General features: G+C 41.8%; 1 protein-coding gene across 1 annotated transcript in view; it reads left to right on the plus strand.

Annotated features, from left to right (window-relative positions):
- LOC120571106 (tenascin-like) overlaps nt 1–18,387 on the plus strand; it is a 50,460-nt gene extending 32,073 nt beyond the window's left edge. Inside the window, 11 exon segments of the mRNA XM_039819789.1 lie at nt 2,587–2,709; nt 5,188–5,331; nt 6,873–6,992; nt 8,391–8,540; nt 9,327–9,469; nt 11,661–11,793; nt 13,012–13,163; nt 14,269–14,365; nt 14,911–15,066; nt 16,602–16,765; nt 17,126–18,387. Coding sequence (XP_039675723.1) covers nt 2,587–2,709; nt 5,188–5,331; nt 6,873–6,992; nt 8,391–8,540; nt 9,327–9,469; nt 11,661–11,793; nt 13,012–13,163; nt 14,269–14,365; nt 14,911–15,066; nt 16,602–16,765; nt 17,126–17,224 — 1,481 coding nt within the window. The 3' untranslated portion in view covers nt 17,225–18,387.
- The last annotated feature ends 3,640 nt before the right edge of the window (nt 18,388–22,027 follow it).

Below are 22,027 nucleotides of genomic sequence, written 5' to 3' on the forward strand. Positions count from 1 at the left end.
AATAATATACCGGCATATCCCACATGTCTTACTCGGAAAATGCTATACCTGGAAAAAAAAAAAATGCCTTATTCGGCATATCCAAACGAAATATGCTGTTTACATGACCTGTATCAAATTGGGAATATTGTCATATTCGGAATAATGTATGCATGTAAACGTACTCATTGATAAATGACTTTACCGGACTGCAGAATGGCAGAAAACTGGGAACTATATCCAGTGTCTCTTTAGGGACTGAGTTGACATCAAGTGAGAGTTCAACAGTAACAACATAACACAATTCATTCACTGCTGCTCTGGTTTTCTCTCATTCAGGGTAAGCTAACAGCCAGCTTCACTGACACCCCTTCACCTCTCACCCAAACCCGGGTAAGACCACGGCTGGTCTCTGTACGTCTTCACCTCTTACATTCAAGTTTTAAACCTATGAAAAGAAAAGAACATATCAAACTTAAATGTAGATATTTTCAAATTCAACAGGTTTGGGTGTCAAAAAAAACAAGATCAACAGTTTGTATCTAACTTTACTGGATCAGATTGTATTACAAAGAAGAGTCTAGTTCTTTGTAATACAAATGTGTGTAAATGTAGCACCATTTTTAAAGGTCCCATATTGTAAAAAGTAAGATTTACTTGTCTTTTTTATTATAAAGCAGGTCGAAGTGCTATAGAAATACTGTGAAAGGATCTAAATGCTCAATCCACAGAGAAATGTACACAGCCCATATTCAGAAACTGTGCCTTTAAATGAGCCATCAGGACTACGGTACGGTTGTGATGTCACAACTATATATATATATATATATATATATATATATATATATTGATTCGGCACACATATCAGTTTAGGTTCACAGTAAATGTTTGCCCACCTAGTTTTTGTCGCTTCTTCCAACAGTCTTGGTGCTTTTATTGACATTTTTTGGTGCTATTTGCTGACATTTTTTGGGGCTTTTGTTCAATTTAATTGATGCTTTTTTAGATGTTTTGGGGATAAAAAAAAAAAAAAGGCGTGTTTTTTCGAAATTTTTGGCCCTTTTTTACAAAAAAATTAATGCTTTTTCTGACATTTCTGGTGCTATTTTCAATGTTTTTGTCACGATTTCTGACATTCTTGGCATATTTGACTTTTACGATGAAATCAAAGCATGTCAATAAACTACACGTCTGGCCCTCGATGTGATTCTCTTTTTCCAGTGTGGCCCTTAAGGCTCAGACACACCGACCAGACGGCTGACCCTCGGGCAGTAAAGCCAGTCCGACTGATCAGTCTCCCCGAGTTGATCAAAAAAGTCCATCAGAACACACCGAAGAGACGAGACGTAATACGTCTCCATAACAGCAGGCATCGCTAATCTGTAGCTACTGTCGCCCAAAAATGAAAACCGGCAGCTGATTGGACGAACGCGTCACGTGGGGTCTGGTTTCTCCGGAAATTCAAAGCCAGGCTGTCATGGCGGCTCGTTGAGAATACGATCTCATATTGGACTAAAATAGTTCACAGAAAACGTGTTTCTGAAAACATTTTAAGCGAGAAATAGGCCGTTGCAGTTGCTGAATCTGTCTTCATTTCAGATCAACAAAGGTCAGTTTAAAAGATGTTCCTCAGATTTTGAGAGACTCTAGTCACGCTCATTCTGCTTCCCGTTTCCGGGTTAGCTCTCCACCAATCAGATGGGTCATTTGAGTCCGACTGACGGCAGTGCCCGCCCCGCCAATTATACATGTGAAATCGGCCAAAATGAACGCCGACGGCCCCTCGGACGGACGACGGCACAGAACACACCGAACAGACTCGAGTCACCGACCTCACCAGACTGTCCCACGGACAATTATCGGCTCTGTGTGTCCGGGCCTGTTCTAGTAGAAAACCCAAATACAAGAATGAACCTGAAAATGAACATAATATGGGACCTTTACGATATTAACAGAAGGATGTATTTCAGCCCTTCTTGTAGTTTTCACCTGGAAAATCATTCACAAATATCTCCACAAAATACTTTTCCGACGCCTCAAGTCTTCTGTGTTGAATTCATATCTGAATGTATTTGTTTTCACTCATCCTGTGTAACTTTTCTTCCTTTGTTTTGACATCCTTCACTCTCGCCACCACGCTTCTTTTTTTTTTTTTTTTTTTCAGGTTTGAGCGACCGGCTAACTATTACACATCATCATTCTTTCCTTCGCTGCTGTCCAGGATCCACCGTCTGCATTCGATTGTTATAATGAATCACTGGACGTCTGTATATGACTTGTATACTGTATATATGTTTGCACCATACATATATACACAGAAACTCACCTGAGCACTAATAGCAAATGTGTGGATGAATAAATAATAATGTAAACACTGTTTTCACTCTTTAAGTGGCCACTTTGCTCATCTTTTCACCAAACTATCTGTCCAAAGTTATTCCTTTTTAGCTTCTTTACTACGTGTCTTTCCTTTTATTTCATCTTATTTTCCTCCTGTTTTAGTTTTATGTCTCCCCCCTGCCCCCTTTTCTTTTATTCCCTTCTTCTTTATTCCCTTATCCCCGCTTTCATCCACCTCTCTCACGGTATATTCTTCGTACCGTTCAGGCCCGGAGCCTCCGACCGATATTGCCTTCAGCGCGGTGACGGAAAACTCTCTGACGGTGTCATGGACCAAACCCAAGACTCCCATCAGTGGGTTTAAGGTCACCTACACCCACACAGATGATGGTGAGAACTCACATCCACCTTTTATTAATTAACCCTTCTGTTGTCCTCGGGTCAAATTTGAGGCATTTTGGGGTTTTCTTTAACCAAATTGTCAAAAAAAAAATAGCGTGGATGGTTCCTTACAATGCTTTTGCCAATAAAATAAAGGATCAGTTACTACTAGTCTACTTTCATTGAATTTGGGTGTTTAATTCAATTTTATAGGATTTGAAAAAAGATTACAAAAAAAAAGAACATTGAAAAAAGTGAATAAAATGTCGGGAAAAGCTTAAAAATACGAAAGACGACCATAAAGTTTTAATTTTAAATTTTGATCCAGAATAACAAAACGTTGCACTGTCGACGGGAAGACAACACAAGGGTTAAAAGGATTTTTTTTTTTTCGGACCACACACTTTCTGTGAAGTTCAAACAGACGTGGTTACCGTATCGCCATATAAATACTATTTTAATCTCAGCTGTAGCAGTCTATTCTTTATTAAACCTTTAAAAAAAATTATTTTCCGATGAAAAACGTCAAAAAAACCTGTCACAAAATAGTTGAAAAAAATTTCAAAAAGCTTGACACTTTACTTTTTGATATTAATGAAGGTCCGTTATATTCAAGCCGTTGCCAAATGAGTTGCTACAAAGCTAAATAAGACTATCAGCTCCACACAACTCTCTCTGGATGTCTCAGTAGGACTATGTTAAGAAGAATGTGGCGTCTGGCGACTTTCACGCACAGAAACTCGAGTGAAGATAATGACCTCTTCTGAAGAGTCCATCATGTTTTTTTAATCCTCCGTGTCCTCCTTGGCTACTAGCAGCTGTGCACGATCACGGGAGGCTTGTATCATGTGGACGCACTGACAGTTTTGTTGTCATTACTTAGAATTCCTCACAGGGCGACAGAAACTATGCACTGTAGCTTTAAGCAATATAAACAAAAGATTTTGAAAAAAAGGCAAACGTTGAAATGATCAAAAGTATAAAAATAAAAACGTGGCCGTGTTGCTCAGTGGGTAGAGCAGGCTACTTCTTCACCTTCCTTTAATAATGGCCTAAGTCATTTTTTCAGAAAACACAAAAAACTGAACGGCCTTGACATAGGCCATTATACTAAAGGTGTAGAATCACATGACCTGTTCAACTGAGGATGTAGGCAATTCTACCAGAGGTGGCCAGCACCATGAGGAGATGATTTAGTCCAAAAAAAAATATTTTTGTCAAAAAAAATGACTTAGGCCATTATTTTTAGGAAGGTGACGACTTGGAGGTTTATGCCTCGACACAGAGGTCCAGGGTTCGAAATCCGACCTGCGACAATTTCCTCCATATGTCCCCCCCCCCCTCTCTCCCCCTTTCTCACCTAGCTGTCCTGTCAAATAAAGGCAGAAAAGCCCCAAAAAGAATCTTTAAAAAAAAAAAAATATAAAATAAACGTCAAAAGCATCAAGCGCCACCTCAATTCTTGATTGGCCGACAGCATATTCAAATCAAGTAATGATGATACGATGATGCCCGAACAAGCAGCTGGGTTCTTAAATGTACTTACCTGTAGTGGTGTTTAACTTGGCCCGGGCCATCGGACAACCCTTAACGTTCACTGCATTCGATTAAAATCCTTTTTTTTTTTCTGAATTTGCACGCTATTTATCAGTCCCTCCAGAAAAACGCGATTATGCGATTGCATAATTCAACGCATAATCAGCCAAAGTCCACATATTTATGCGGGGGCCGCATTTTTTCAAATACGCCGCACTTTCGCCGCATAAATTGCAGATTTCCGCGCAAAATATATATATAAAATAATATAAAATTGCATGATTTCATAATCCCCGCATTTTCGTTGCAAAAAAGTCACATATATATATCTTAGCAGAAAGTTGAAAAATGTTGCGTTTACGTCACACAAGAGCAGCCAGTTTCCCCTGTTGCCATGGGAACGTTATGAAGTGATGTTATGAAGTGACGTAATTACGCGAACATCATCGAAAAGTAGGGTGGGGAATCACTTTTTTTTCTCTTTTTCATCAAACCGCAGTTTTTGCAAGTTCCCCCAATTTTTGCTAATTCCGCAATTTCATCGCATCAAATTCCATAAATATCCCGCATATTCCGTCGCATTTTTTAAGAAAACGTGCCGCATAATCAAGGATTTTTGCCCGCAACAATCACAAAAATTTTTTCTGGAAGGACTGAATTGAGCACCTAACGTCTGCCTTAGGCGATGCAAACTGATGCAGCCAGTCGTCAGTAGTGCAGTTGGGATGCTCTTGAACGCTCCCAAACGCTGCTTTCTCTCGCAGCACCGGGCGATATAATATGCCCTAGTACCGACGTTCAGCCACTATCGACGGGAGAGTCGCTGACAGTCGATGCGAAGTGGAATTTGTGATTTAGATTTGTCCGATTATTGTGAATATCCTGCACATTTCATCTTGGAAAGTAAACACATCTGTAGTTTTTCCATCTCCTTTTCGTGTGTCTGCGCAGGCGAGCCGGTGTCGGTGACCGTGGACTCGGGCGACTCCACCGTCGGCCTATCACAGCTCTCGCCTGGTTCTTCCTACGAGGTCAGCGTCATCTCCATCCTCGGATTGGACGAGAGCGATCCAATCAAAGACTTTGTCATGACACGTGAGTACTGCGGCTTTCCCCCTTTTGTTTTTGATTGGGTCTCAGCTGAGCTGGTGTAGGATCGGGGGCACTGAGAACCGGTTCTAACTTGAAATCGTTTTGGGGGAAATGTCGGTTTCGATATCCGATCATCGGTTCCAAATTTTCCAAAAACAATGAAAGAAGGGACAAAAGTGTCGATAAAAGAGAGGAAAACGTCACAAACAGTGTGGATTTTCAGGACGACAAGTACACGGTCGAATAGAAGACAAGAACACAAGAGTTAATCAACTAATCTTTGCAGAAAGTGTCCCGTTTTCTTTATTTATATATAAAAAATTCTAAAATCTAAGTTTTTCTCCTCTATACATATAATTCCAAAACGGTCTCACGCCAGGTCACGTTATTTAGATTTATTAATTTGTCTACAGGTGACGATTTTGACGTTTATTTCGTGTGCACGCCACGAATTTTGAACGTGTACAGGTCACGATTTTCGAACCTGCTCTGGGGGGGGGGACACAACAATGGTGGAAATGAGGCGCCACGCGCCGGCCACAACAACAGGGCGGGCCGCCACTCGCGGGGCGCGATCCCCGGGGGGCGCACAACAACGGGGAAACGAAACGCCACAACAACGGGACGGTTGTGGTTAGGAAGAGAATAACGAGGAATTTTGGGTTAGGGTTAGGAAAGGAACTGCAACAGGCCGGTCGCCATTAGGGGTGGGAATCACCAGAGGCCTCACGATACGATATCATCCCGATACTTATGTCACAATACGATATTATTGCGATTTAAAAAAAATATTCTGCGATATATTGCAATGTATTACCTTTTTTCCAACTTCAGATTTTCAGATGTCCCGAAAGGACAATTTTGTCAACATCTGTTTTATGTAAAAAGATACATTTCTCTGCTTGTTCATCTCACTTCAATTTTATTGGTGCAAAATCAGATTGTCAAGCAGGCAAACTGACCAATATAATAAAATATAATAAAAGATCGATACTTGGCGTCTGTGTATCGATACAGTATTGCCACGAAAAATATCGCGATATTATGCTGTATCGATTTTTTCCCCCACCCCTAGTCGCCATCCCCGGTCTCCTTATCAATACTACTCGCTACCGTCATCGTTCTGTGATCACGAAATATGCTTCCCATTGAAATACATTGCTTTAAAATTCGTAAATCGCCAAAAAAAAAAATGACATTTACGTGTCCTGTCCGCGACTTAATAGATTCAATAACGTGACCATATCACAAACTGCCACGAGACCGGGCTGGTAATTCAGAAGTCTTGGTGGCGGTGTCAGGGGGGGTTGATCCTGGACTGGTTTTCGAGCTCTGTGTTATTTCAAGAAAACACTGACAAACCAAACCTGGATCTGTCTCATAGCGTGGAACTCTCTCTCTGCTTTTCTTTGCGGACTTTTGGCCTTTTTTTTTTTCTCCCAACATTGTGTCATCATTTAGTTCTTATTTTAAACAACTTTTTTTGGGGTCGTGCAAAACCAATGAAATGAACATTGTCATCACTATGTTTATGTCTCTCTCAGTCCCCGACCCGCCCACGGACCTGCGGGCCGTGAACGTCACCGACACCAAGGCCTTGTTATTGTGGCGTCCAGCGCTGGCCGCCGTCGATAAGTACGCCATCGTTTACGGCGCCGGGACAGGTGAGTGCTGCCCTCCGCTCATAAAACACACAAGAATCTGAAGTTTGTCTCTGTGCTAAAAAGAAACACTAAGTAGAAAGGTTTTTGTCATTATAGTTTACTTTATTGACATGCTTTTATTTAAGAGAAAAAGACAAATGTGTTGATTGTATTGTATTATTGCATGTGTCATAATAGCTCAGTCCTTCCAGAAAAATGCGGAGTTTATTTTGTTATTGTTGCGTGCAAAAATCCTTGATTATTCGGCACGTTTTCTTAAAAAATGCGATGGAATATGCTATATGATATTTATGCAACTTGCAAAAATTGGGCGACCTTGCAAAAACTGCAGTTTGATGTAAAAGAGAAAAAACAGTTATTCCCAACACCCTGCTTTTCGACGTCGCGTAATTACGTCACTTCATAACGTTCCCATGGCAACAGGGGAAAACGGCTGCTCTTGTGTGAAGTAAACGCAACATTTTTCAACTTTCTGCTAAGATATATTATGTGACTTTTTTGCAACGAAAATGCGGGGATTATGACATCATGCAAGCCCCGCATATTTTGCGCGGAAATCGGCAATTTATGCGACGAAAGTGCAGCGTATTTGAAAAAAATTGACTTGGCCATTGGCCCATAAAGTTTTTGTAAATATTTCCCGATGGCGTTTTTTTATGTTTTTGCCGGGTTTTTCGGCATTTTGATGTTTCTGGCGCTTATTTCAAATTTTTTGGCCACTTTTTCCGATATTTTTTAACCTTTTTTCAATGTTTTTGTTGCTTCTTTTGACAATTGTGAGTATTATTTCAAAGTTTTTGTCACTTTTTCCGACGTTTTGGGTGCTTTATTCAACGCTTGAGGTGTTTTTTGAGGCTTATGCCAATGTTTTTGCCAAATTCTCCGGTGTTTTTGTCACTTTTTACACCGTTTTTGGTGCTATTTTCACGCCATATCCGTCATTTTTGTTGCTTTTTTCCAACTTTTTTGAGGCTTTTTTCTATGATGGCGGAGGGACATTTTTCCCGAATTTTTTAGGGCTTTATGAGGCCCAAACTGTGAGTGAGAAAGTCATGTGAAACATGCAATAATACAGTCAACATATTTGACTTTCTTCTCTCTCAAAGCACTACACGCGTCAGGCCTTTACTTAAACTGAGTTTGACACTCCTTGTATCCGGATGGTTTGGAGGATTTGTTGCAAATAATTGTGGAAATAGTAGAATATGACTCATTATATGGTAGCAAAGTATTTGTTAGTAATGTGATGAGGTCATCCGCTGCCGGCATAATACACGGCAAGCGACAGCGTCTTTGGTGTGTCTTCGGCTCCGTGATTTATACATTTTTTAAATTCTACGATGTCGCTAACACGCGTCGTCATAGAAACTGCGTGGCTGATTGTTACTGTGTGTTCAGACTCCGAGTTGAGGATCACGGTGTCGGGGAACGCAGCGGAGCAGCAGCTCAGCGGCCTGGACGGCTCCACCACCTACACCGTCACCATCAGCAGCCAGCTGGGCAGCGCCGAGAGCTCGGTGGCCTCCACCAGCTTCACCACCACCGGGGGTCAGCGCACACACGCACAGACACAAACACACTGACACACTGACACACACGCACAAACACACACACACACACACTGACACACAGACACACACACAAACACACGGACACACACACTGACACACACACACATACTGACACACACACACACACACACACTGACACACACGCACAAACACACACACACACACACTGACACACACGCACAAACAAAAACAGATGCAGACACACATACACACACATACACATACGCATGCAAGTACATACGCAGACACAAACACACTGACACACAGACACGCACACACTGACACACAGACACGCACACACACTGACACACACACAGACACAGACACACAGAGACAAACACAGAGACACACACACACACGCAGAGACACACACTGACACACACAGAGACACACACACACACACACACACACACAGAGACACACACTGATACACCGACACACAAACAAAAACAGATGCAGACACACATACACACACACACAAACAGACTAAAACACAGACAGACACACACACACACAGACACAAACACACAGACACACACATATGCAGACACACACACACAAACAGACAAAAAACACAGACAGACACACACACACATATACGCAGACACACACACAGACACACACATATGCAGACACACACACAAACAGACAAAAAACACAGACACACACACACATACGCAGACACACACACAAACACACGCACACAGACACACACTTGCAGAGGAGTCATTCCCCAATCTCTTCCTCTCCTCCTCCTCTCCAGGCTCTGGGACGGGTGGGGACGGTCCCAGCGATCTCCAGGCCAACAACGTGACCCCTCGCACCGCTCTGTTGTCATGGAAACCACCCTTAAACCCAGCGGGCAGCTACAGACTGACCTATCAGACCGACGGTCAGGGACTGAAGGTGAGAACAGTGTTTGATCCATTTGTTCTACGTGAAGTTTGCCACTTTAAAATCCCAGATGTTGTCCTCACGGTCGTCACTCTCTCTCTCACCACGTACACGTTAAGAACTGAGACGTTCCTTAAAGGAGCCACGCTTCTCTCATAGCACAATCTGAATCTGCTCAGCAAGTCACTCTGGCATTCAGCAATGATGCTCATTAACTATGCTCTTTTAGCCGAGCTGCACCAATCACATCGGTGTATCTGATATAGGCGGGCCAGAGGCGAGCTAAACAGATGACGACAGCGCTGCAAAGTCAAAGTCATAAGTAAACATTGCAAGATGGCTACGGATGAACGCCGGTTGTTAGAAACGGCTTTGGCCGCTACAGTGAACGAGTTAGACTTGGCTTTTTATCTAAAAGAGGAACAGAAGATGGCGCTCCAATCGGTCCTTTGCAAGAAGGACATTTTTGCTGTTTTGCCGACCGGATACGGCAAGAGTTTAATCTACCAGTTAGCTCCTCTGGTAGCTAAGAGTTTAATCTACCAGTTAGCTCCGCTGGGAGCTAAAAATTGAATCTACCAGTTAGCTCCTCTGGTAGATAAGAGTTTAATATACCAGTTAGCTCCGCTGGTAGATAAGAGTTTAATATACCAGTTAGCTCCGCTGGTAGATAAGAGTTTAATATACCAGTTAGCTCCGCTGGTAGATAAGAGTTTAATATACCAGTTAGCTCCGCTGGTAGATAAGAGTTTAATATACCAGTTAGCTCCACTGGTAGATAAGAGTTTAATATACCAGTTAGCTCCGCTGGTGGCTAAGAGTTTAATCTACCAGTTAGCTCCGCCGGTAGATAAGACTTTAAGCTACCGGTTAGCTCCACCGGTAGATAAGAGTTTAATATACCAGTTAGCTCCTCTGGTAGCTAAGAGTTTAATCTACCAGTTAGCTCCTCTGGTAGCTAAGAGTTTAATATACCAGTTAGCTCCTCTGGTAGATAAGACTTTAAGCTACCGGTTAGATCCACCGGTAGATAAGAGTTTAATCTACCAGTTAGCTCCTCTGGTAGCTAAGAGTTTTATCTACCAGTTAGCTCCTCTGGTAGATAAGAGTTTAATCTACCAGTTAGCTCCGCCTGTAGCGCAAAGATGGGCGCAGGTGCATTAGCGATGCGGGCGCTGGACAGGAAATTGACAACTGCGTCGGTCTTAAACTAGCAAAGACACTTTGCCGCTGTGCCGGGTGCAAGATAGGGCCCATAGGGCTAGATTTACTAACACTAGCGCAGTTTGCGCTGCGTCCGTTTATGCGAGTTCGGTAATAGCGCACGCTATGCTTCCACATTTTGCGTAGTATTTATCAACCCTGACACCCATCAGGCAATCAGCGTCTTTCTCCGCCCACTATACCGTAAATTGCGCTGTAGCAAAGCGGTACATGTGCTATGATACGGCTGAGTGCAGACTGCGATATTCCCACTGCTGATGCTATGACTGTTTGAAATGATCCTGATGCCAATATTTGTAATGTAGCGAGGAGTTTAACAACTGGTGGAATGGGATGTGAACGCTGAGTGGGAGATTCAATTTCATCTTTGATTTCTTCCAGTAACTCTAATATTGCATGGCTGCTCGATCTGTAACGCTAAATGATGTTGTGTTCACTGACAAAGTGTGATTCTTCTGTTAAAAATATTTTCAGCCTCGCCTATGTCTTCGTCTTGCTCAAATTACTGTTGCCATTCCACCAGCGGCACAAAGGTCTACGAGGAAACTCGATTGCGGCTGGTTTAAAGAGGCGGAGAATTTCCCCCGCAGAATAGAGGCGCGCTCTTACTGACAGTCTTTGTAAATACCACGGAATATATAATTAGGTGCACTTTGCGCTTATCCTCACACCTTTTTGGGTGGAACTCCCACTTTCCCCACGACCCTCCCACAAACACATATTGAAAGCGCAACTTGTCTCTTCTCGCTCATGTGGCAGACAATCTGCGATTTTACCCAAGTGCGCCCTGTTTGTAAATAGCCCGCATCGGTTACGTCCGTCTTTGCGACCAATTAGCGCCTGGAAACAGGCGCAAACGGTTTGATAAATCTAGCCCTGAGTTTGCTAAATTAATTATTTTTTTCTTTTTTTTACTGTAAACTCATTCAATAGACGACCACCAACCTTGTCTTGTCTTCCTGCTTCTTCGTCTTCACAGGAAGTGATTGTGGACGCCTCGGTATCAGAGTTCAACCTGACCAGACTCCAGCCCGGATCGAAGTACACGGTGCAGCTGCAGGCGGAGGAGGGGGGACGCTACACGGCTGCCATCTCCACCGACTTCACCACCGGTAACAGCTCGCAAAGTTGGAAAGAGTACAAAAATATTCTCCTTAAGTAAAAGTACTAATACTTTGATAAACTTTTACTCAAGTCTGAGTCAATAAACCGGAATAAAATCTACTCAGGTAAAAGTAAAATGTACTTTTTAAGTGATAAAAAGCTTTTCCCTGGCTGCAATCAGACTACTAAACACCACTAAACTGTGCTTAACTATGCAAATTTGCAATAATATTTATCAATTTACAAGTGCAATACATCACATAGTCATACAAGTCATACTCTTTATTACACAAACATGACACATGGGTTTAGAGTTCACATCCAGCTAGTTCACAAAGGCAAAGGTTGCGTCCGAAATCTCATACTCTGCACTACATACTCAACATGTAAACTATCATTCAACGTACTTTTGTTTAAATAAGCAGTAGTGTGTATCTTTTCGGACGCACTAAGCTGTAATTTTCATCATCACTTCCTGAGAGCCTCCTTGCCGTTTGAAGACGTGTAACCATGGTAACCCCTGCCCATCCTCCGCTCTAGCAAGATAATCGCTAGATAACGCTTAAATTACTGAAAGAGGTGAATAACTTACACCAACAGTCGTTTAAAAATGTAGAAATGTAAATGTTAGCGTTATTGACGTCCCAGAGCTCCTCGGTCTCTGTCCGTTTGTCTGTTATGAATGTTGTCGTTGCTACCGCATTGCATTGTGGGATACTTATGCTGACGTAGTTCACATTATTGCATACTGTAATATTTTACCGAAAATTGTTTGCAATTCGCGTACTATTGGTTTCATAATTTGGATAATGATTGCACATTTCCTGTTAACTCACGCTGTGGTCAATAACTTCTGTATTGCACAATGTCCAATTGCATAATACCATATAAAATCTAACATATATATATACAAATATTGCACCATTACCCTATCAGGCATTGCACATCCTATAACCATAATGGTAAGTACCACAAATATTATTTAGTAGTATTAGTCACACATACATCACTGCAGCCAATACACACACACACACACACACACACACACATATCTTATCTCTTATTATCCATTAATTTGATTGAAAGCGGCACAAATGAGAATTTATACTTTACCTATTAAGCTTGCAGTTTGGTAACCTGTACCTTCTGCCTGAAGATATTTCTAATAAGAAATAGTTTTGGTGGTGGGGTAAATGTACTCGGTTACATTGTGTTCCTCTCCTCAGGCACCCTGAGGTTCCCCTTCCCCTCCGACTGCTCCCAGGAGCTGCTGAACGGCATCAGGACGTCCGGCGAGGTTGAGATCTTCCCTCAGGGGAAACTCGGAACGCCGATGATGGTTTATTGCGACATGGAGACGGACGGAGGAGGCTGGACGGTACGGTGACATCACTCAGCCAGTTCGCTTACTAAGCCCAGTTCACACCGAAGATTCGAAATGAAACGTAACCGTTTCTGAAAGTTTCAGCGGCCTGAACCGGCCCGCCCCTCAGCTCGATTGAAGCAGGCTGATGGTGTCGCTGTGACTCAGCCTGCTTAAGTTGAGCTGAGGCTGGCTATAGGCTGGTTTTAACACCCTGTAGCAAAGTAAGCTGGTAAAGTCAGTTACAAACTGTCAACTGGTCGAAACGGCAGAATTTTAGACAGAGGCTCAGCGAGTGCCTGTGAGAAAGGTATGTGGTGGAGCGAGCTAGAGAGTGACTGAAGAGAAGGAGTGGCGTGACTTTGGCTCCACTGCCTTTGGACTTTGACGTGGTCTCGACTACCTCTAGACTTGGACTCAACTGCCTTTGGACTTAGACTAGACTGCCTTTGGAATTGGACTTGACTGGGTCTCGACTACCTCTAGACTTGGAATTGACTGCCTATGGACGGGGACTAGACTGCCTTTGGACTTGGACTTGACTTGGTCTCGACTACCTCTAGACTTGGAATTGACAACCTATGGACGGGGACTAGACTGCCTTTGGACTTGGACTTGACTTGGTCTCGACTACCTCTAGACTTGGACTTAATGCCTTTTAACTTGTTCTTGACTTGGTATCAACTACCGTTGGACTTGGCTTGGACTAGACTGTCTGTGGACTTGGCTTGGTCTCGACTACCTTTGGACTTGTTCTTGACTTGATCTCGACTACCTTTGGACTTGGCTTGGACTAGACTGTCTGTGGGCTTGTTCTTGACTTGGTCTCGACTACCTTTGGACTTGGCTTGGACTTGACTGCCCTTGGACTTGACTTGGTCTCGACTACCTTTGGACTTGGCTTGGACTTGACTGCCCTTGGACTTGACTTGGTCTCGACTACCTTTGGACTTGGTCTTAACTGGACCTAGTCATGAATCTAGTCTGGATGAAGTTGGTCTTGACTACAGCCCTGGTGTGGTATTATTATTGAAATCTTTTCCCCAGCCTGTAGTCTCAGTCTCAGGTTATATTGAACTTTTCCTGTGAGAAACCTGGTCTGTGTGTTTCCTGTCTGCAGGTCTTCCAGAGGAGGAAGGACGGCTCGGTGGATTTCTTCAGAGGGTGGAAGGACTACACTAAAGGATTTGGGAGTCTGAGTGGAGAGTTTTGGCTGGGTGAGAGAGAGAGAGAGACACTCCCCATGATACTGAAACAGTTTAAGAATACACAGTCACCGTATTGAATTCAAACTAAACTTCTTGGTTCGGTTCAGGAAAAGATGATGGTTTGGTTTAAAATAAGTGTGTTTGTTACGTAAATTTAGGTTACACAAGTCAACATTGACTTTTAGTTTCACGCGGCACACGGACAGCGGTCTTCTGTCCGCCCATACACCAGCCCGACCAATCACGAGTCAATCCCAGCTGTCAATTATGACGTTACACCCTGTTTTTATAACATCAAATAACTAATAAAAACCTGAGCTTGATCAGAACTACCTAAAATGACAGAAAACATCTTTGGGGGAATTGTATTTGACGTGTACTTTGAGTTAGTTTAGTTTGGCCCATGTTCAAACCGCTGACACAATGTGATTCAGATATTTTGGCTTCCCTTATACAGTCTATGCATCTACAGTGTTCCCCTGATTTAAACATAAATGCAACCAGGAAGTCATTTTTATCTAATACTAAACTGGTTTTATCTCCGGCTGCTTCAGGCCTGGAGAGCCTGTACAACCTGACAGCGATGACCAGGATGAGCCTGCGTGTGGACCTGCGAGACAAAGGCGAGGCGGTGTTCGCCAAATACTCCACGTTTGAGCTGTTGAAGAGGAACTACAAACTGAATGTGGGCGGATACAGCGGCACTGCAGGTAAGAGGAAACGAAGGGTCGACTGCCGTTGATTAAAATGTGCTGAATACAAACTAACTTACAGGTAGGTGTTAGTATAAAATATGTATACACATATAGTACAAAGTTCTGTTTTTCTCTCAGGTCTCAGGTTATTATTCTAAGTGTCTGACAACATTATGGAAAGGATCCCTACAGCGGAGACAGACCCGCCATCGCCATCGCCAAACCCACCAGACTTCATTTAAATAAACTGTCATTTTATCATCATAAAACACACTTCATTCAAAGTCGACAGAAACAAAAAAAACTTTAAAAAGCCACCATGGTTTGTCCTTACAGTGTTCAAACAATCACCACTCTGGTTTGGTTGAAATAAATCCTTAATTCCCCCATTTACATTGAAAAAATGATGGCTCTATAAACGCTAAAAGTCCTGATTATTTACATGGAGTCTGGTGGGTTTGGCAATGGTGATTTCGGGACTGTTTCATGGTAAACAAAAAGGATCTTACTCTTGACTAAAAGGTCTATCTCTGTAGGGATCCTTCCTATAATGTTGTCAGACAGAGAATAATAATCTGAGCCTGTCAGCGGCAAAAACAGCACATTAAAGGTACAGTAGGTAAGCCTTATAAAACTAACTTTCTGTTATATTTGGTGAAACTGACCCTATGTTCCAGTAGAACTACATGAAACAGGCAATTTAAAATAAAAATCCGGCTCTTCTGGCTCCACCTACAGCCTGTAGTGTGATTTGCAGGGCCAGGGGGAGTGTCAAACTGCATGTCAATCACTGTTCATGCACACGCGTTCATTCTCCCTTGTGGGGGGAGGGGCTTAGGAGACCGTTTTGGGGCTTTAGCGGTAAGGGGGGAGAGACTGAGAAGTTTTCAATGTTAAATTTTTTTTGGCTAAGTCCTGGATCTTCACAATCCTACCTACAGCACCTTTAAGTCGACGAAATTGACGGTGAACATTTGTCCCGTAGGGTTACATCACAGCCCGTTTCATGGCTGCCGGTTAGAGCGTTCTCGCTCAATACTTGACCAATTTCAACGGTTGTTGTTTACATTAGTCACGTAGACATCAATGCATGGGCTAATAGGGTCCAGGTTGAAAAATTCCACAGTTACCCATTATTTTTGTTCTTCTTAACTGTCCTCGGGTCAATTATGACCCATTTTCAAAGTTTTCTATATAGAAATGTGGGTTACTTTCAACCAAATTGTCAAAAATATAACGTGGGTGGTTCCATACAACGCTCTTTACAAGTAAAATAAATGGTCAGTTCACTGTTCTCATTGGATTTGGGTGTTTTATTCAATTTTATAGCATTTGAAAAAAACAAAATTGTAAAAGAATGTTGAAAATAAATTGACAAAAATGTCTAAAAAGCTTCTAAAACGTTGAAAAAGCGACCAAAAGCTTTTAAAACGCAACAAAAACGTCGGAAAGCGTAGAAAAACAAAAAGTTGCATGGGCGACGGGAAGACAACACGAGGCTTAGGAACTTTTTAATTCCTTCTTGTCTCCTCTCCCGTTCCTGGTCTCAGGTGACTCCTTCAGTTACCACAACCAGCAGGTCTTCTCCACCAAAGACCGCGACCTGGCGCCCTTCATCACCCGCTGTGCCATATCGTACCGAGGAGGCTGGTGGTACAAGAACTGCCACGAGGCCAACCTCAACGGCGTCTACGGCATCGAAGTCCATCACCAGGTACCAGACCCGTTCTGGGGTTGTGGTAGGTCACAGGTGAAGGGATGGGTGTCAGGACTTCATGGTTCTGTCAGCCACTTTGACAGGATTTAAGTTCTTGGGGAAAAAAAAATATTTAAAGTGTAAAATCACCGTTAAACATGATCTCACTGCACTTTAAAGTTAAAGGAACGCATAAATACCAAATACCAAATGATCAGTTATTTCTTTGTGGCACCAGAAAACATAAATCAACACATCTGGACCGGCTGTCAGTCACCTGATTAAGTGTGTGTGTGTGTGTGTGTGTGTGTGTGTGTGTGTGTGTGTGTGTGTGTGTGTGTGTGTGTGTGTGTGTGTGTGTGTGTGTGTGTGTTTCAGGGTGTGATCTGGACCTCCTGGAAAGGAAAAGAGGTTTCCATCCCGTTCACTGAGATGAAGCTGAGGCCAGCCGCCTTCAGACCTCCATCCAGTGGATGAGGACGAGAAAGAGGATAATGAACTGCTTAACACATTAAGCATGATGGACAGCAGTGTGTACATACATGTGCAAACAAACACACACACACACACACACACATTTTAACAGGGAGCCTCACTTTCACTTCAGCGGAGATGAAGACGTATTTCTTCACTTGTATAGAGGTCAGTTATGTCAGTATGTTACTGTAGATTGTACAGTTTTTATCTTCTCTCAGCTGCTCCCACTGTCTCTATATTTAAAGGATCACTTTACCTTAATTACAAAAACACACACAACCGTTCAAAGGTTTTGTAATCTGCTGCCAAAGAGTCTGATTACAGTCAGTAATATATATATATATCTATATGTCTGAATGCTCTTTGATGCTTTTAGGTTGTAGAATTTCCTCTTTACAAATAGATGTTATGTAGTTTTGTACACAGGGGCGTAGCACAAAATTCTGGGCCCTGTAGAAAGGCATTTTCTATGGGCCCCTCCCCGCATCCACAGCTATTCATTCTAGCATCTTTTTGGTCCCTCCTCATATGATGGCCCTGGGTACTCAGTCCCCTTCCCCCCCAACCCCCTGACGCCCCTGTTTGTACACGAGACAAAATGCTAATCAATGGTTCAACCACACTGACAACTGAAAGGGCAGGAAGAGACAAAGTTCCTTCTGTTTAGCCCACAATCTCGAAATTGACCAGTTGCATGAAAAATGTTTTTTTGGCTCTCTAGGGTTGGGTACCGTTTGGATTTTTACGATTCCGATGCCGAACCGGTACTTTGAAAACGATTCCGATTCCTAAACCGATTCTTGAAAAACAGAAAAATGACATCAAAGAAAGGCTCTTTTCCCCGCTGTCACCGACTGATGTCCGCAAGACGTCGAACACCGTGCATCCCTCTGCTTCAACATGTGTGTCGCCGCATCTTTCAATAAATTTGTTTTGAAACATTTTTGCATTTTGCATTTTGCATTTTGCATTTTGCATTTTGCATTTTGCATTTTGCGATGTCGGAATCCTTGGCTGTGAAATACAGCCACACTTTCAACCACTTGGCTTAAGGCATTTAAAATGCACTAAAAGCTAGCTAGCTAACAATAGACTAGACTATGTTTACTAGCGATCACGTGCAGTGAATGGTTAATATGCTTTTGCGTCCGTTTTGTTGAGCCCAGAGGGGAAATATGGCATTTTAAAAGTAGCCTACATTCACGGTAGCTAGCTAACGGTAGAATACAGAGAAAGTGTGATATTTTTACGTCCATTTCGGAGCGACAGAGGGAAACTATTTCAGTCGATACATTAAGTGGAACCGAAATTTGTGTTCTAAGACGGTCCAATTCCTACTGGTTGCGTAGGAACCGGTTACATAGTTTCCGGTACCCAATCCTAAGCATCTCTCGCCTGAAAAGTAAATAATTCATTTGGTGTCTAAATTACACTGTTTTTCTCTCTGTTTTTATTTGAAGGAAAAAGCATCAAAATGCAGAAATAGCTCATAGCAAACAACTGTGAACGGTTGTGTGTTTCCGACACCGTCGTCCCATGCCGGTAGTTTTGGTTCCGTGTGCCGAGATGTTGTTGAGACATCAGAAACTTCGCTTTTACAGGTGGAAATGTAGCTGATGGTTGCAGCACTTTAACCCTACTGTTGTCTTTTCAAAAAAGTTCCTATCTCAGAAATTTGGGTTTCTTTCAATCAAATTGAAAAAATGCTCTTCACAAGTAAAATAAATGATCATTACTTTGATTGAATTTAGATGTAGCATTTAAAAAAAAATAATTTAAAGTACGTTGAAAAAGGCGACAAAAATCGCAGAAAAAATCAGCAAACATTGGAAAAATTGACCAAAAACTTGGAATAAAATGACAAAAGTGTCTAAAAAAGATGACCCAAAAAAAGTTTTAATTTTAAATTTTGACCCAAAATGAACAAAAACGGTCAACGGGGAAGACAACACAAGGGTTAACCATTTTATAATGGATCCAAAACTGCCACTTTTCATTGTTTTTGATGTAAATAAATAGTTGCCAAAGAGTTATACATGCAGTACAATACAAAGTCATTAGTATCGTTTGTTGCAAAACAACAACCTCTGTCAAATGTTTACTATTCAGGAAATAAATGATTGTTTTGAGCTTGATGTATGTCTGACTTCATCCTGTGGGACGAAAACAAGTTAGTTCTCCAAAAGTTATCTTTGCTATGTCTGATCCGTCCTGAAATGAAACCAAAACGAGAGGCCCTTCATCATGACTCATGACGCTGTGCTGTACAGCTCGACACCGCCACCTGTCGTCCGCTAAAAGATTTACCAGATGGTGCAACCATGGAAACAAGCAGGTGAGTGATGGAGAGTTTAATTTGTTTTTCCCCTTAGCTTTGTGGAAGACTTAAGATTGTGTGTGGTGTTATTCAAATTAGTTACACTATATCTTTTATCTCAGCGGTTCTCAAGCTTTTTTCAATAATGTTTTTAAGCCATGTACCCCTTAACCAGCGCGAATAATTTTTGGTAGAAAAAAAAAAGTCTCTATAAAGAGGAAGAATACAGCGATGTCAGCGATAAATACTAAACAACAGCCTTGGACCTGGAAAACATTTAGATGCTGATGAGAAAAGGAGACAAAAACTTTGAAAAAGACGGTAGAAAGAAGGAAGTAAGGCAAGAATAGGTCGAAAATAGTAATAAAAACTTTGAAAAAAAACTGAGTAGAAAGAAGGAAGGCAACACTAGGGCGACAAAAGGGACACAAAATTCCAAAAAGTGACAAAAACTTCAGTAAAGACTAAGGAAGAAAGGCAAGGAGAGGTCAAAACAAATGAGAAAACCTTCAAAAAAAGGTGACAAACTTCAAAAAAAGCGACAAACTTGGAGAAAAAAAAGACCTTAGAAGTAACTAAAGCCTGGTTACTGAAAAACATTTTGCAAAAAATGACATGTAGCCCCTGCAGTCCTCCAGAGTACCCCTAGAGGGACACGTACCCCCTGCAGTCCTCCAAAGTACCCCTAAGGGGGACACGTTACCCCTGCAGTACCCCCATTTGAGAAACACTGTTTTATCTTATATCTTTTTCAAGTAAAAATAACAATACCACTGTGAAAAATACTCTGTTACAAGTAAAAGTCCTGCATTTAAAATCCTTACTTACCTAGGGGTCCCTAGGGGTTTAAGATCTCTGTCCTACAAAATAGAGATGGGCAGAAATGAACAAAAGAATTCTGCTGACTATGTACCGGGCAGTCTTGTATGAAGTACTTAAAAGCAGAAACAAACTTTAAAAAAAAAAAGAGACAAAAACGTAGAAAAAACTTTTTAAAAAAGTGAGAAGCACATCGAAAACAAAAGGGACAAACATCGGGTAAAAAAATCTTTAAAAACGTCGAGAAATGTTACAAAAACTTCGAAAAAAATTCATGTGAACGTCGAAAAAAATTAAGAAAAAGACGCTGAAAAAGTTTACATTTTAAATTGTGAGCCAGAAAAATTAAGTTTTCTCGCTCGACGGGGAAGACAACACAAAAGATTAAAACAGTTTTTTATTAGTTTATTTACATCAGTGAGCTGTAGGCCTACATGCAGCCTTGTATAAAGTACTTTAAAGTAATACTTGAGTAAAAGTACTTGTATCTGACCAGAACATGAATTTGGTAGAAGTTAAAATCACTTTTTAGAATACTACTGGAGTACCAGTCTGAAAGTATCTGATATTTACTGTACTTAAAGTATCAAAAGTAATGTTCTGATATTAAATCTACTGACGTATTAGAAGTAAACAGTAATTATGAACTTTATGGAATAAATGTGTGCAACGTTATCTTCATCAACACTGTCGTCGAGGTGGTCATTGTCTGTTACCATGGCAGCAGAGCCTGCACCGGGGGCTCCCATGACACTAGCAGTCATTATGCTTCCTCCTCTTCTTCTTTAGTTTTGGCTTGTTTTTGCTGCTTGGCAACAAACAGGCATCACGTCACCAACTGGAATGGAGGCAGCATTAACTTGGCAATCTAGGAGCAGTGATTCACCAAACCTGCTTTTTTCCAGTGTGACAAATTTCTTCTGATTTTTATTTTGTAGAAACGAGTAACTATGTTGAGGGGGAAATGTAGTGGAGTAAAAGTTTCCGGAAATATAAATAAAGAAAAGTACAGATATGGGAAAATTCTACTTAAAGATGCAGTAGGTAAGACTTAAAACTAACTTTCTGTCATAAATTTGCTGAAACTGACCCTATGTTCCAGTAGAACTACATGAAGCAGGTCATTTAAAAAAATCCAGCTCCTCTGGCTCCACCTACAGCCTGTAGTGTGATTTTTGGCTGGCTAGTAGTCCTTACCTAGCTACTGTCAGGGCACGCCCTCATACTCTGCTTCTGACTGGCTAGTAGTCCTTACTTAGCTACTGTCAGGGCACGCCCTCATACTCTGCTTCTGACTGGCTAGTAGTCCTTACTTAGCTACTGTCAGGGCATGCCCTCATACTCTGCTTATGACTGGCTAGTAATCCTTACCTAGGTACTGTCAGGGCACGCCCTCATACTCTGCTTCTGACTGGCTAGTAGTCCTTACCTAGGTACTGAGCATGTGCGACTCCCAACAAAGATGGAACAGAAGTGAGATGTCTCAGTCTGTAGCTAAAACAGAGAGCTCAACACACAGGGTGAAAAGAGGAGCTGCAGTAATGTGCAGTACAGCAAAAATATGGGGTTTTCTGAAAATTAAACCATGTAAACCTATTCTGATATAACCTCTAAATACAATTATGACCCTAAAAATGAGCATAATATGAGCACTTTAAGCCAAGGAC

This window comes from Perca fluviatilis, chromosome 13, assembly GCF_010015445.1.
Source record: "Perca fluviatilis chromosome 13, GENO_Pfluv_1.0, whole genome shotgun sequence".
Lineage (NCBI taxonomy): Eukaryota > Metazoa > Chordata > Actinopteri > Perciformes > Percidae > Perca > Perca fluviatilis.